This window comes from Chlorocebus sabaeus, chromosome 14 (assembly GCF_047675955.1).
Source record: "Chlorocebus sabaeus isolate Y175 chromosome 14, mChlSab1.0.hap1, whole genome shotgun sequence".
NCBI lineage: Eukaryota > Metazoa > Chordata > Mammalia > Primates > Cercopithecidae > Chlorocebus > Chlorocebus sabaeus.
The window spans coordinates 36,279,446-36,296,644 of NC_132917.1; the positions used below are offsets into that span (position 1 = coordinate 36,279,446).

Sequence of the window (17,199 nt, forward strand, 5' to 3'; positions counted from 1 at the left end):
AGTCCCCTTACTCTCACCATTCCTATTTACCAACTTTTGGGGGTAAAACCATGGTACATCATTACAACTCTTAACCAAATTTCAATTGCGGCTCAGGGAGGTTTAAAAAGTGCCCTCAGGAACTCTGCGCCTCCCCTCCCCCAGCTTTCACAAATCCCCATGAACCTCCTATCATTGCACTTAGGTGATTCTGTAATTATTAATATTACTTGTGTATGCCTTGGTCTCCCCACCAGCCCATGCGATCGTTACCATCAGTAAGCAGGGCCCTTCGTTTTCGTCTCTGTGGCAGCTCGCACTCTACCAGGGCTCTCGGATGGGTCCCACAGATTCCTGTGCCCTAAACGCTGCCTCGCTCGTTGGTACTTATGCACAGGCAATATACTCCACCTTGAACGTTAGATTTTTTTCCACCTGCCAGGCACACTCCCACTCATCAGTCAGATCTCGTTTGCACATTTCTCTATAGTCTTTCCTGACTCTCCCCCAGACATACGCTTTTAAGTCTCCCACATTTGGTACATACAACCATTGCAGCACTAATTACATCCATACAAATATTTGTTTACACATCTATCTCCCATCCTACGTCGTGTCCTAACTTGGGAGGGACAATGTCCAGTCGTTTTGGTCTTCCCTGTGCGAAGCGGCGCCTGGCACTCAGCAGGTGCTTAATAAATGCGACTTGAGTGAATGGCGACACACGTGCCCCAGGAAGTGCCGTCTCAAACTATGGCTCTGCACTGGCGATTCCCCTCTAAAGCAAACGAGGGTTTGGTTTGCAGGAAGGACGGTGGGAGGCACCGAGGCGGAGGTTTTCAGGGCGCTTGGCGGGCGGGGGGCAGGGGATTTAAATCGCTGGGCGAGCAGAGGCCGACGGCCCGAGGAGGGAGGCGAGAGGGCGGGGACTCCCGCGTCCATGGAGGCGGAAGGAGAGCGCGGGGAGGAGCTGCGGCCGGAGGGCCAGCGGGTCGGGCGAGGGGCAGGGGAGGCTCCCGCCCGCTCCCGGCCGGGGCCCGCACTCACTCGTCCCCCTGCAGGAGGCTGCGCTCCGTGATGGGCCGTAGGGCCGCCCTCGGGGGCTCGGCGCCCGGATCCGAGGGGCGGAAGCACAGGCTCAGCTTCTCCTCCAAGCTGCAGGCCAGGGCCGGGAAACCGTCGGCGCCCCCGCCCGCCCCAGCCCCGGCCCCGGCCCCCGCCCCCGCCCCGGCCTCGGGGCTCGCGTTACAGTTCTCCTGGTCCAGGAGGCTCCGGGCCGGCTCCTGGAACTCATAGAAATCCTGCCAGTCCCCGTCCGCCGCCATCGCCGCCCGGAGCAGTCGCGCGCCCCGCCCCGGCCGGCCCAGCCCGGCCCCGCCCCTGCCCGGAGCCCCGCCCCGCCCGCTACCCGGCGGACAGATCCCAGGCTGTCCCATCCCTGGGTCTCCGCGTTGCCCGAGTCTTCGTGGAGTAGAACCCGGTGCTCCTAGAAAGCCAAGACCTTAACTGCCTTGAGTCACTTCCTATATTCTCTATCATTTAGGAATAACTTCCCTCTTAGCTTCCCTTATTAGAAACCTGGCCTAAATGTGGCTAAAATAAAGGACTTCTTTAAACTTGCGACCTAATATCAGATTACGCCCCGAAAGTTGTTTTCCCCAAGGTAACCTGCTTCTTTCCTAACTTGTCAACCAGAATAACAGCCAGAGTCACTGGGAAATGTTTAAGTGGTACCGAAATTCATTCCTCAAATATTTTGGCTCTCACGTGCGAAGCACCTGCTAGATCCTGCAGAACATACAAAGATAAATAATTATGCCAGTTAACATTTGCAAAGCACTTAGAACAATGCCTAGTAGTAGATACCCTATATGTATAACTAATACATGGGTGCCGCATGCACAGGGCTTACAATGACGGAGTGATAAGAGTAATAAGAAATTATTTAGACCTCATAAAAAGTAAGTGTGGGGCCGGGCGCGGTGGCTCAAGCCTGTAATCCCAGCACTTTGAGAAGCCGAGACGGGCGAATCACGAGGTCAGGAGATCGAGACCGTCCTGGCTAACACGGTGAAACCCTGCCTCTACTAAAAAATACAAAAAAACTAGCCGGGCGAGGTGGCGGGCGCCTGTAGTCCCAGCTACTCGGGAGGCTGAGGCAGGAGAATGGCGTGAACCAGGGAGGCGGAGCTTGCAGTGAGCTGAGATCAGGCCACTGCACTCCAGCCCCGGCAACAGAGTGAGACTCTGTCTCAAAAAAAAAAAAAAAGGTAAGTGTGATTGGGCGGTTCAGTTTTGCACGATGGAAAGAGTTATGGAGATGGATGGTGGTGATGGTTCCACGACAATGGTAATGTGCTGAATGCCACTGACACTTACAAATGGTTAAGATGGTAATTTTGTGTGTATTTTACTACAGTACAAAAAAATCGGAGGAGGCCGGGCGCGGCGGCTCACGCCTATGATCCCAGCATTTTGGCAGGCCGAGGTTGACAGATAGATTGAGGTCAGGAGTTCGAGACCAGCCTGGCCAAAATGGTGAAACCCCACCTCTACTAAAAATACAAAATCTAGCCAAACATGTTGGCACACGCCTATAATCCCAGCTACTCGGGAGGCTGAGGCAGGAGAATCCCTTGAACCTGGGAGGCAGAGGTTGCAGTGAGCCAAGATTGCACCACTGTACTCCAGCCTGGGCAACAGTCAAAAAAAGTGTTTTTAAAGGGAAGAAAAAGTAAATATCATAAGGAAGTATGAATGTGTAGAGGCAACGAATGCTCAGTAGTTGCGAAGAGTGACATCTCTGGACTGGCATGATCAAATACTTCACTTAGAAGGTGGAGCTGGTTAGGTGATGAAAGGCAAGCTCATAGTTTGAAAAATAAATCTGAAGTTAGTAATAGAAAATAAGTTTTTCCCAGTATGCTTTGTCCATCTCTTGGCAGCATGGAAACACGTTTTCATGAATACATGTTAATACCAACATTTTCTTCTTTACTAGTCCAATAAAAGTTGTGTTTTACTTTAGGGATTTGTCCCATATCAAATAAAGTAGTTCTGTGATTAAGCCTAAGATACTGTTGATAATTAAAGGAAATGTTGTTCCCTATTTCCTTTGAAACCATAAAGGGAGTGGATGTTGATCCCCAGTTAGCCAAGAGCTAGAACTAATTAGTCAACAGTGAACAATAGCTTTTGGATTGATGAGAAAACATTCTGACTCAGCTATCTGAACGTTACTCAAAAGTGATGCTCCAAAATATCAAAGAGCTATTTTTCTCCAGGTGTTAGACTATACACACAAAGTTATGAGGAAACTATCTAGTTGATGCAGACTCTCTAAATTGTGTACATGGCTAAGATAAAATTAATTTATTTTTCTTGACTCATATTTCCAGTTACCTGTTATGCTGTGTCCACATGTGAGTGAAAATGATTGCTCTTAGAACCCAAATGTAGCACTGTCAACATTTTCAGATGTTTTTAAATAAATTGCCTCTAGTTTAGCTCCAGTAGTATTAGAATTTTATTTTAGTCAAATTTCTTACACAGGATGCTTTTTACTTTTAATTAAATAGAAATTACTTGATATTACCCTATGCATTTTGAATATCCCTTTGGGAAAACAAGATGAAAATCACTTTTCTTGGTCAACTCATGTTCGCACACTCATGGTAACCTTGGCACTCAACGCTATCCATAAGAAGGCTCCAAATAGATGTGTCTGTGAGAAAACACTGTATTTATCTATAATTTTGACACTTTGTAGGGACAGAGCAATTAGATTAGAAAGAAACCAGAGAGTGCAATAAATTGTTAATTGGTGCTTTGGTAGATTTTAAATAGTTACTGTAAACACAAACACATAGCAGAAAACTGTTTAAATACTTGTAAATTTAAACCGTTTAAATGTTTGTAACCAGATAAAATTATAAAGTAGCAATGTTTCTCTTCAATGCCTTCCACACACCTCTCTTCCCATGTGTGTCTGGGGACTTCAGGTTGCTCCACAGCCTTCCAGATCATCCTGTAGGAGGAGAGACCATGTTCCACCCAGGTCGTGGCCTCATTCCCTTATTCCCACCCTTTCCTTTAGTTCCTTTGGTACTGGGCGCAGACTTCTTTAAGAGAATCCAGCTCCAAGTTACTGTTCTGTAAACCCCTTCACTTAATAATTCCTGACAGCAAGCTTAGCTCATTTCCCAGTAACTCTCCTACCCATCAGCCAAATTCTAGCTTCCTACACTGCCACAAATCTAGAAACACCACAGGCTTCCTGCCAGCCTCGCCTGTTTTGATCAGTCCATCAATACCCAAAAGCTTCCAATTACGAAGAGGTTCTTTCACTTTGTTGTATCTCACATAACCTGCTTCTACTAATATGTCCACCAAAATCTATTTATTTTGGACCTTTTATTTCCTACCAACTCCTGCAGGCCATAAGAAAATGAACACGTGTAAACATGCTTACTCACTTGATATATTAAGAAAAGCTAGCCTATTGAATTAATTTTCAGCCCTTGATTCAAAATTAGAAAGAGAATATAGAAGAACTTTTAAAGAGAGATTTATAGCACTTGAGTATTATATGGATATTAATCATTTAAAATGGAAAAGGTTACTTTTCTGTTTTGACAATGTACTTAAATTTTGCACATATATATATCAGAGTGGAAGTTTACATAACAAAAAATTTTAAAATCAGTTATTCAACATATAGGCCACCTGTCTTGGTCCATTTTGTGTTGCTATCACAGAATCCCACAGACTGAGTAATTTATAAAGAAATTGATTTCTCACAGTTCTGGAGGTGAGAAAGTCCAAGATTATGGTGCTGACATCTGGTGAGGGCTTTCATGTTGTGTCATCTCAAGGCAGAAGGTGGAAGGGCAAGAGAGTGTGAGAGAGCAGGGAGAGAAGGAAGGTCAGACTGATTCATTTATCAGAAATGTACTTCTGCCATAACTAACACGCTTCTGAGATAATGCTGTTAATTCATACATGAGGGCATTGTCCCCCATGATCCAAACACCTCTCAAAGGTCCCCATGATCCAAACACCTCTCAAAACTGTTGCATTGGGGATGAAGTTTCCAACACAAAACTTTAGGGGACACATTCACGCCATAGCACCACCTAAAAGTATAATCAGTCAGAAAATATAAGAACTGCAAAAGATACTGTTGAATACAAAACCAAAAAATATCTTGTTGTCGAAGTACCATACTTAGCAAAGGCCAGAGGCATTATAAAGCAACAGTAAAATAATGAGAAGGTATGTAAATGAAAGTTTATTGAGAAGAGCTAAGGTAATTGCTGAAATCATTTATAACTAGAAGGAAAAAAAAACAGCTGATGAAACAAAAGTAACAATAATTTGGAAATCTATATGGTGACCCAATAATTTAAGGAAAGGTTGCTTGCTTGCCAAAAAGGAAAGAGTAGCTTCTCTTCATTTTTTCTCCTGTAAAAAAAAAAAAAAAAAAAAGAAAAAGAAAAATCAAATTAACCAGACATAGTAGCATGTGCCTGTAGTCCAAATTACTTGGGAGGCTGAGGCAGGTGGATCACTTGAGCCCAGGAGTTCATTACAGTGAGCTATGATGGCACCACTACACTTCAGCCTGGGTGACAGAGCAAGACCCTGTCTCTTAAAAAATAAAAATCAAGAAACTGTTGAGGAGACAAAGACCACAATCTAGAATTTAGTAATAAAGAATATTTCATTCCAGTTCATTCAAGTTTGATAGAGATAAATCCTTAGTGAACTGCCATACCTTCCATTTTAATGATTAAGCCAGCATCCTGATCAGGCAGAACCACCTGAAGAAGAAGCAGTAGCAGGCTCCAAGAGAAGGAACCAAGGTGACTGGCCATGGCTGCACCCTTACAAGGCACCACAATAGCTGTGTAGGGAAAACACTGCCAAGTGCATGCCTGCTTGTGTTCTGGGTAATCAAATGCTGGTCTCTTAAAAATAAATGGAAACAACCATTGGCAGTAGTTGTTTATCTGACATCATAATTTGTTCACCATCCCTCCTATTTTGCCTCTTGATTAAATCTGTATTTTATACTACAGTTATGTAAATTAACTTCACTGGAAAGTAATACAAAATTAATAAAATAGACTATTGTCATTGGTGGACTTGAGTTTTCAGAGAGGCATTTGAGGCACTAATTTGAGAAGAAAAAGAAAATCTGTGGAAATGGGAAAGCTTTCTTTGGCCCATACAGGAAAAAAAAAAAAAAAAAAGATGAAGAAAAGAGGAAAAGTTGTGAACCTTCAAGAAAATAGAAATAAGTTCACTTCACACTGACCTGGGGGAAAACAAGTAAGAAAAAAAGCAAAAAGTTATATTGAGCACGATGACTGACTGTCAGTAGGTGACACCGTAATAGAGTAACAGGGCACATCTGGAGACTAGGTGGCATCAAAAGAGGCACCAATAGGTTTATAGAGAGAAGTGGACACAGACAATTCAGAGGCATTTGCAGCTGAAAAGAAACAGGGAGACTTGGATTATATTTTGGTAGCATTATGTTTTATTTTCTGGCATACTTATTAATATAAATTTCTTATAAGAGTACTTGTCCCAAATTGTCTCTAGTTTCAAGTGTTAGGACAAGGGAACCATACGATCCAGCAATATTCCACAAAATCAGCCAGATAAGTCTGCCAAAATTTGCACTGAGGGTAGTATAAGAATGAGCATTAGGCCGGGCACAGTAGCTCACACCTGTAATCCCAACTCTTTGGGAGACCGAGGCAGGCGGATTACTTGAGGCTAGGAGTTTGAGACCAGCCTGTTCAACCACATCTCTACTAAAAATCCAAAACTTAGCGGGGCATAATGACTCATGCTTGTAGTCCCAGCCTACTCGGGAGGCTGAGGCACAAGAATCATTTGAACCTGGGAGGCGGAGGTTGCAGTGAGCAGAGATTGCGCCACTGCACTCCAGTCTGGGCAACAGCGAGACTTGGCCTCAAAAAAAATGTTGTATTCTTGCCCCTAAGTTTTTATATTCAAACATATTAAAATTTCCTGTCTTTAAAAAAGGAAAATTTCATTGTAAACAAGGTGGGGATGAAGTGGGACTAAAGGTGAGGATGTCTATTTTACATAAAACATTTTAATTTTTTTAAGCTGTAAGTTTAGTAGGGTTTTCTCTTCTCTTTTCTTATTAAGTGTAGTCAAAATGTCTTCACAGCAAAAGAGCTGCGCCAATATCGCTCATCAAAATAGCTTAATCAAAATGTTATGTAGCTAAATAAATATCCTACTTAAGTCAGATGGGTGTTGGTCTACAGAAACAAAACAAAGTAGCCTATTAAGATAATTGTTTACATAATTTAAGCAAACAGACATGTAATTGCTCAATTTTCTGCCTGATTTGACTAGGGTAGACATAAAAGTAAGCTAGTTGTTTCTAATCTGGTATTAAAGGGTTTAGCATAGGAGATTTGTTAATTCCTTGTTCTTATTGTTTAAAGAAAGAAATGTTAGTTTTATTCCGTTTAAAGACAGAGACAGTTACTTTGTAACTCCAAAGGATTGCTCTGATCTTTGGAAAACTGTATTAGTATATACCCCAATGTCAGTGATTCTCACCAACCTGGGATTTGTGATGAACTGAATTACCACCAGTGCCTGAATTTCAGTATCTCATTAACCCCCAGCCATGGAAATGCAAGACTGTTGGTACCCCTGATGCCTACATTGTGCTGTTGATGTACCCAGCTCTGTGGCTAAGTGGGCATGGGAGACAGCAGGCACTCTCCAGACTGTATCTACCTAGATGGGCCAGCTAAACTCAGCCTCAGCCTTCTCCTTTTGTTATGAGCTAAACTGTGTCCCCTCAAAATCCATAGTTGAAGCTGTAAGCCCCAGCACCTCAGAATATGACTGTATTGAGAGGTAAAGTATTCATAGATGTGATTAAATTAAAATGAAGAATATTTGGATGGGCACAGTGGCTCACCTGTAATCCCTGCATTTTGGGAGACCGAGGCGGGCAGATCACTCACTTGAGGTCAGGAGTTTGAGACCAGCCTGGCCAACATGATGAAATGCCATCTCTACTAAAAATGCAAAATATATATTAGCCAGGCGTGGTGGCATGAGCCTGTAATCCCAGCTACTAATGAGGCTGAGGCAGGAGAATCACTTGAACCCAGGAGATGGAGGTTGCAGTGAGCCAAGATCGCACCATTGCCCTCCAGCCTGGGCAACAGAGTGAGACTGTCTCAAATTTAAAAAATAATAATAATAAAAGAAAGAAAAGAAAATTTGTTAAGAGTGTGCCCTAATCCAGTCTGACTGGTATCCAGAGGAAATTTGGACACACAAGAAAACAGCAGGGATGCAGTCACACAGAGGAAAGGCCACATGAGGACAAGGTGAGATGGTGACCATGTGCAGGCCGAGGAGAGACACCTCAGCAGAAACCAACGCAGCTGACACCTTCGTCTTAGACTTCTAGCGTCCAGAACTGTGAGGAAATGAATTTCGTTTGCTTCAGCTGCCCAGTCTGTGACATTTTGCCATGGGACCTCTCACAGACTGATACACCATCCATAGTCATCCCAGTGGTTCCTGACAGTCTCCACAGAGATGGGACAGATATGATTCTCTTCTTCCTTCTGGCTTCTCTGTCGCCTTGAATATTGCTCTCTCCTAGAAATAACAGCAAGTGGCTGTTAACTGGTTGGCATACTAGTGAAAGCAGAACCAGAGCTTTCTGCCTACCCTATGACCCACCTACAGGTGAGAAAACTAGAAATTCTAAAAAAGAATTCGAGTCATCGAGATACAGAACTGTCAGCCAGATTAGGAGGGCCTGGGGTGCTCCCTACTCAAGCCAAGTGTGAGGGCTTCCCAAGAACCAGAGTGTGGGCCAACCTTGCAAGAAGGATCAATAAACAGTGTCTTCCTCTCCAGCTAGATGGTTACTTAGATGAAGGACCTGGACACTGCTGCCCCTGTGAGCCCAGAGTGGGACACCATGAGGGAGTTCTTGGGAGATCCTGATTGAAGTCCCCTGGAATTAGGAGACACATGGGAAGTTTAAAACTGAGGCTAACTCGTGCCTAAAGAACTCTGAAAGCACGAGGGTGGGGAGCTTCCCATGATGACAGTGCTGAGAAAGAGGTCTACAGAGTGAGCAGCCCATGCTTACACCATCTGTTGGGCAAGGATGCATGGTTTTCCCTGGGGCCAAGTGGAAAGACAGCCCTGAAGAGAGCTAGACTTGAGTCACCTTGAAAAGGTCCCACAAACATTGTAAACTAGTTCAACCATTATGGAAAACAGTATGGCGATTCCTCAAGGATCTAGAACTAGAAGTACCATATGACCCAGCCATCCCATTACTGGGTATATACCCAAAGGATTATAAATCATGCTGCTATAAAGACACATGCACACATATGTTCATTGTGGCACTATTCACAATAGCAAAGACTTGGAATCAACCCATATGTCCATCAGTGACAGACTGGATTAAGAAAATGTGGCACATATACACCATGGAATACTATACAGCCAGAAAAAAGGATGAGCTTGTGTCCTTTGTAGGGACATGGATGCAGCTGGAAACCATCATTCTCAGCAAACTATCGCAAGAACAGAAAACCAAACACCGCATGTTCTCACTCATAGGTGGGAACTGAACAATGAGATCACTTGGACTCGGGAAGGGGAACATCACACACCAGGGCCTATCACGGGGAGGGGGTAAGGGGGAGGGATTGCATTGGGAGTTATACCTGATGTAAATGACGAGTTGATGGGTGCTGACAAGTTGATGGGTACAGCACACCAACATGGCACAAGTATACATATGTAACAAACCTGCACGTTATGCACATGTACCCTAGAACTTAAAGTATAATAATAAAAAAAAAAAAGAAAAGGTCCCACAAAAAGGGTTAGCAGGGTTGAGGAGACCCCAGCAGGAGACCACCCCAACCTAACAGGAAGAGGATGCAGAGTAGGGGAGGATGTGATGGAGAAAAGTGAAAGAGCAAACCAGTTCTCAGGTCAGGTCTAAGCAGGCCAGGAGGCTAACACAAATATAAGATAGAAGTTGTGATTTACATGGAATCAGACTTCTTCATACGTAGTAGTAAGAATGTTCTTATATATGAAAGTCACTGAAAAGCCATGGGCTCCAGCCAAAGATGACAGCCAGGAGTGTGGAAGGGAAATAGGACAGTTCATGTTTAAAGATGAGGATGGGAGGAGAAAGGGAGCTTTCTCCTTAGTGTACTTTAGCAAATTCAACCCATTCAAATTTTAGCTCTAACCACCTTGGACAGACACCACTGCAGCCCTCAATTTTCATCTCTCCTAGATGGTTCCCACCCCCTGCCTCATCATGCACGGAGCCTTTCATTTTTTTCCAAATCAATAGCAGTGTCCTGATAAATATCAATTCATGAGAATATAAATGCTTAAGAAGTTTGTTATTCCAGTACAATGAGACTCAACTTTGAGATCACCTGGCATCACCATAGCGGTAATTAATCTACATTTAAACCACCAATCAAGATAAATGCCAAGTAGAAATAGTTACTAGAGGATGGACGTACAGATGAGAACTATCTCAATGAAAATGTCTCCAAAATTCCAGGCTGTGATCTGGATGCAATGCAGTTGCTCATGTAGGTCAGAAATCAAGGGAAAAAAATCCACCAGCTCTCTGGTCCCATTATGAAAGTGTGGTGGATTGAGGGTATTAACTACTGGAAATCACAGGGGACCAAAGACACTAGTTCTGTGGAATAAAGTAAGTTTGAGATAAAGTGCAGTACAGATGGTCAAGGTAATGCTGCCTTTTGCTTCACCTTCAGAAGCTGAGAGTAACAAGGTTATCTTTTGTTATGAGATGCTTTGATTTGAGTCAGCCAAGTGTAGGGCTTTGGTATTTGACAAATAAGGATTATTTCTCCTTTGCCGAACACCTGACTTAATGGTAATATATCATCATTTTTATTTGTCAAAAACATTTTTAAATTATTCATTTCCTCTTTGTTATTCATGTTTGCTTTGCCACAAACCTCAACTTCCCAGTCCTCTAAATAGGGATACTTGTGTTACACATTCATGGAAAATGTTGATAGGAAAAACAATAGGTCCTCTAGCCTCTCACTCCTGATAAGATTTTACTCCTTAGTTCAATAATCTTCCATGAATGGGGTAAAAACAACTAAAATTTCAGAAGCACTAGAGACCATTTCCTTTGTCATTAACACCCAAGAAATGGTACAAGAAACTGAACATACCTCTCCAATTCTCCCAGTAAAATGCATAGAGAAACAATAGCATGTGGATAGACTCTTGTATTTAAACAAAGGAGAGACCTCTGTAAGCTTCTATTATTATGGGTGGTATCCTACCTATGAATGATTTATAAAGTGGAATTTGTTTGTTTCTCTGAATTGTTTTGAGGATCGATTTGCCTCTAAGTTTGTTCTGTATCTAAAAGTGATATTAAAATAGTCTCCCATAGGCAAAGGGTGACATTAGCAAAAGACTGTGCTTTTAATACTCCATGAAACAGGCATTGATGTTTATATGTGTTTAATAATAAATGTTAAATGACCCTGGAAGCAGAGACACATCTCCAGTGTCTAATAAAATAAACAATATTTACTTCTTTGAAATTAAATTCTTTAATCAAAGATCACTATAAGGAAATACAGCACTGACATCTTCCAAAAATGTCAGAAGAGTAAAGACTACAAAATTAATAACTTATACATACTGTATTTTGCAAATGATAGTGGTTACACATGCACCAAATTATTTTTGAAAAATCAAATTTACTTGTAATTGGTTTCATAGAACAATGGCATTTTCCCTATACCCTCGGAATTTGTAATTAGCCTCTGTAGTTCTCTAAGTCACAGAAATTTCTTTTCCATGCTTGGCACCTGAATTATCATATTGATAGTTTTGACAACTTGAAAATACCTATCTTAAATGATGGGTAAGACACACCACTAGATGTTGTTATACAATTTTTAAATCCATTTATTCACACTCATTTGACCCAATTGTAGTCTTCAAATATTATTCCTTACCCAGACCTCTTACATACATCCGTTATTTTATCAACTTCCTTTTAAATGTATCCATACAATTTCTTTTTCCCTATCTACAATTATTTTAATTATTTTCTACTTTCTCATCTAGTTCTTCATTCTTTTATTTTCTTCATTTGCTCCCAAATGACTTTCTCTACTTTGGAGATTGTCATGAGAGTTGGACTCGAGCCATTTATGTGTTTAGAACAGCATTTTCCCAATTCCTCCAATATTTTCATTGCCATTTACAAAGGCATTTGAAACTCTCCCATCCAAGTAGTCTTTTCTGGCTAACCCAAGCTGAATCCTAGAAGATGAGTAAGTCACCTATTATTTTCCTTAGGTACTCCTGCCTTCCTCTTACAGTTATATCTAGTGATCAAGCTGGATGGGACCTCATCAACCAACTCTAGCAGGGTGGGCACCCTGGGCGAGCAGAGGACTTGCAATTAGACCAGTGATTAGAATTCCATCAGCCTGGAGGGTTGCGTGGGGGTGCACTGCTACAGGTACTGAAGTTATATCCAAGTCATTAGCAGAACAAAATGTTCAGAAAAGAGTGTAGGACTCCATAGCTCCCTATAGCAGGCTCACTGGGCACTCTAGCCTCACAGTGGAGCAAAGCACAGTGACAACGGATTCAGAAGCAGGCAATGCCCAGAGACTCAGCAGGCAGGAAAAGGGTTGAATTTACGTGGTCTTCTGACAAATAGCCAGGCCTCTCCAGGTCATTGGCTGGTCTTAGAAATTAGGGAAAGGTTTAGCCTCCATGTAGGATCTGGTGCAGAGGTAGATTTACCATGAAATTAAGGAGAAAAGCTTAAGGGACCCTTACTTGCACAAGGCACTTACAAAACCCCAGGAAGGGCAATGCAATGCATATTTAAAAGTGCTGTCATTTCAGAGAATATTAAAGACTAATTGCTGGACAAAACATTTGCAATGACCTGAAATCTTAGTGCTCATATAAGAAACCTGACAGAAGTTTTAACAAATTTGATGATAATCTTACACATTTACCTGACGATATGGCTTACAAATTGTTAAAAGTAAACCCTTAGACAAATTAAATGTAACAGAGTTTAATTGAGCAAAGAATGATTTGTACATCGGGCAATCCCCAAAACAGATCAGGTTCAGGGAGGCTCCAGCACTATTGCCCAGTCAAAAAAGGTTTGTGGACCAAAAAAAGAAAAGGGACACACGGAAAACAGAAGTACAGAAACAGCCAGATTGGTTACAGCTCAGTGTTTGCCTTATTTGAACACAGTTTGAACAGTGGCCACTTTTGATTGGCCGAAACTCAGTGATAGGCACAAGAGTAGGTTACAGCCTGTTCACATATCCAGTTAGGCTACAGCTCACTATGTACAGGGAAACCTTTAAAATATATAAAGAGGCAGCTTTAGACTAAACTTAATTTAACAAACTCGTAATGTAAGCAGACAGAGGAGCCCCAGGGACTAAGGGAATTTAATCAAATTGAGCAATCAGCCTGTTTTACAGCCTCCTGCCTTGCAGCTTGTTTTTCCCCAAACCCTGTGTGGAATTTGGTCACCTAGTCAGCTGGAACCAGCCACTGACAGATCCTGGCAACATATAGATGAACCCGAGTGAACTTTCCCCATTACCATGCTAAAATCTCCACCGCAGCAGGGGCTATAGCGTCATTACCATAACATGTGACATATGTGCCAGCATCATGACTCACGCACCTGCGCCACTCGGACCGCGCCTCTACATGCAATGATGCACTGTCTCCCCTCTCCATCGCCCCATAAAACCCTCCTGTCACTTTCCCCTTTTGGGGACACTGCTTTGGAGAATCCCCCAGGGTTCTCCTTACTTGAAACAGATAACAAAACTCCCATTGATCAACACCTATGTTCTCTGGCAGAGTCATTTTTTACTCACCAGGCAAACGAGCCCTGGTTTTTTCAGGTAACAATAAACCTGAAACTTTTCTAAACTATCAATAATAAAGAAAAATATTTTGAAAAACTAGGTTAGAGGAAAGACTGAGTTTTCTAATGTCTATGGAAAATGATGTAAAATTGCAGTCCTGTGAAGAGCCAATTCAAGAGTAAAGGTCAGGATCACTTGAGCCCAGGAGATGAAGGTTGCAGTGAGCCGAGATCGCACCGCTGTACTCCAGCCTGGGTGACCGAGTAAGACCTTGTCTCAAGAAAAAAAAAAAAAAAAGAAAGAAAGAAAAAAAAAGAGTAAAAGCCAAATTGTAAGGGGAAAGTGTCAATGAACAAAGTCAAACTCTTTAAAAGTATTTGAAGAGATTTATTCTGAGCCACATATGAGTGACCATTGATTTATGGCACAGCCCTCAGGAGATCCTGAGAACATGTGCCCATGGTGATCAGGCTACAGTTTGGTTTTATACATTTTAGGGAGACATAGACATTAATCAATACATGTAAGATCTACATTGGTTCAGTCTGGAAAGGCACAACTCAAAGCCTGGGAGGCTTCCAGGTCATAGGTAGATTTAAAGATTTGCTGATTGGCAATTGGTTGAAAGAGTTAAGTTATTGTCTAAATACTTATAATCAATAGAAGGGAATGTCTGGGTTAAGATAAGGGGTCAGCCGGGCACGCCTGTAATCTTAGCACTTTGGGAGATCGAGGAGGGCGGATCACCTGAGGTCAGGAGTTCAAGACCAGCCTGGCCAACATGGTGAAGCCCCGTCTCTACTAAAATATTAAATTTAGCCAGGTATGATGGCAGGTGCCTGTAATCCCAGCTACTTGGGAGACTGAGACAGGAGAATCGCTTGAACCCGGGAGATGGTGGTTGCAATGAGCCAAGATTGTGCCACAGCACTCCAGCCTGGGCGGCTGAGCAAGACTCCGTCTCAAAAAAAAAAAAGATAAGGGGTTGTGGAGACCAGGGTTCCTATTATGGAGATAGAATCAGTAGAAGGGAATGTCTGTGTTAGGATCAGGGGTTGTGGAGATCAAGGTTCCCATTATGCAGAGGAGGCCTTCGGGTAGCAGGCTTTAGAGAGAATAGATTGTAATGTTTCTTATCAGAGTTGATTCTCTCCTGGATCAGGAAAAAGGTCTAGAAAAGGAAGTGGATTCTCTTCAGAATATGGATTTTCCCCACAAGAGACAGCATTGCGGGTCTATTTTAAGAGATGGTAAAGAAACATAATTTGGGGTAAAATACATTAATTTCTTTCAGGGCCTGCCATCTGTCATGTGATGCTATACTAGAGCCAGGCTGGAATTCGTTATCTTATTGCTACATGGAGTCTGCTTTGTTAGTCTTAAGATGTTTTAATGTTAATGCAGGTCAGCTGGGCCTGAATTTCAACAGAGAGGAGGGAATAATGAGGAATGTCCTCTCCTGATTCCCATCACAGCCTAAACTGGTTTTTCAGGTTGACTTTAGAATGCCCTTGGCCGAGAGGAGGGGGTCCATTCAGATGGTTGGGGGGCTTAGAATTTTATTTTTGGTTTACAAAAGTATTGCAGAGATGTGTTAGAAAATTAACTATTTAAAAATATTATGTTGTATTTCTAGAGTGTATACTGTTTGTGATACTTGTTGCCTTTTAAAATATATCATTGGTTTTTTTTCTCTCATTCTAAATATTTACTTTAATAGCTAATTTTGTATTATTTTTCATAAGCAGATTCCACCAAATTACATAAGCTTCAGCCTCCACAAACTCTGAATCTACCCCTCATCAAGTGGGCTGTGCTAAGAAGACGGGTGGAATGAGCTTGGCCTGACCTGCTACCTACCATTATTTGCAAGTATGTAATTGTTGACCTAAAAGGAAGATGCTGAGGCAAAATTAACATAAGCAGAGTTTACTTGGGCCAAGTTTGAGACTGCAACCCGGGAGCATAGATTCAAGTTGCCATGAATATACGCTCTGATTAGCAGCAGTTACAAGTAAATTTTTTTTTTCTTGTTTTGAGATGGAGTTTCACTCTTGTTGCCCAAGCTGGAGTGCAATGGCACTCTCAGCTCACCATAACCTCCACCTCCCAAGTTCAAGCAATTCTCCTGCTTCATCCTCCCAAGTAGCTGGGATTACAGGCATGTGCCACCACACCCGGCTACTTTTGTATTTTTAGTCGAGACAGAGTTTCTCCATGTTGGTCAGGCTAGCCTCAAACTCCCGACCTCAGGTGATCCAACCACCTCGGCCTCCCAAAGTGCTGGGATTATAGGAGCCACTGCGCCTGGCCACAAGTAAATTTTTAAAGGAAACATTTAAAAGTTTTGTTTACCAGAAATTTACATTAAAATAACTTGTTATTGATTGGCTATACATTGTTCTTTGTATCACAAATTCCAGGAGCATGAAGATAATGGGTGAGGCAATTAGGAACCAAATGACTTTAAAAGATTGCCCGATTGCCCGTAGGCATGGGTGTGTGTGTGGTGGAGCATGGAGCTTGACTGAAGCCCTACACTCAAGTTTCTCCGGGCCTGATGAATTTTATGCACCTCACATAGCTCAGGCTGCTCCGAGCAATTTTTCTTCTCTCATAATCCATGAATATACAATGTTTAAGGCTTTAGTTAAAACTACACAAGATGGACTTATACTTCAGTGTTTTGTGGGGAGATGTTATCAAAGGCAAACAAGGGTGAGTACTTGTGTGAGAAGCTAGCCCACCTCTCAGCCACAGTCTTCTTCTGGGCCACACAGTTGGACTACATTTCCCAGGCACCCTTGCAGCTCCATGTGGTCATGTGAATGAGTTCTAGCCAATGGAATGCAGATGATGGAAGCAATGTACAGCCCTTCCAGACTTAAGCCATGAAAACCTCCCACAATTGCTCACTTATTTCTTCCCTTTTCACTGTCTTAATGCACATGAGCACAGTGACCTTACAAGCCACTGTCAAACATGGCAGAGTCACACAATGAAAGGAAGTTAGGTCTCTGATCCACTGCTTGGGAAGAAAACTAAATTGGAACTCCTATTTTATTCTTCCAGTTAGCAAGAAATAAACTTTTTATTCTTAAAACACTGGAGTTCAGAGGTTTGTCTGTTACAACAGCTAATAATATCTTAGTGAATACTTCTGTTAGTAGACGAATAGCACTTCTCTTAAATTATGTTATATGTAAGTTTAGTAAGATCCTACTTG

The 17,199-nt window shown here is 42.3% G+C and overlaps 1 protein-coding gene across 8 annotated transcripts in view; it reads right to left on the reverse strand.

The window, feature by feature from the left end:
• The window catches only part of FEZ2 (fasciculation and elongation protein zeta 2), a 67,615-nt gene extending 66,268 nt beyond the window's left edge, over nt 1-1,347 (reverse strand). For all 8 annotated transcript variants that reach the window (XR_005243297.2, XR_492472.3, XR_492471.3 and 5 more), the window contains exon 1: nt 1,027-1,347. Coding sequence is in view for 2 of the 8 variants with exons in the window: in XM_007970969.3 (XP_007969160.3) it covers nt 1,027-1,304 (278 nt within the window). In the remaining 6 variants the exon portion in view is untranslated. The remainder of the gene's footprint in view (nt 1-1,026) is intronic.
• Between the last annotated feature and the right edge of the window lie 15,852 nt (nt 1,348-17,199).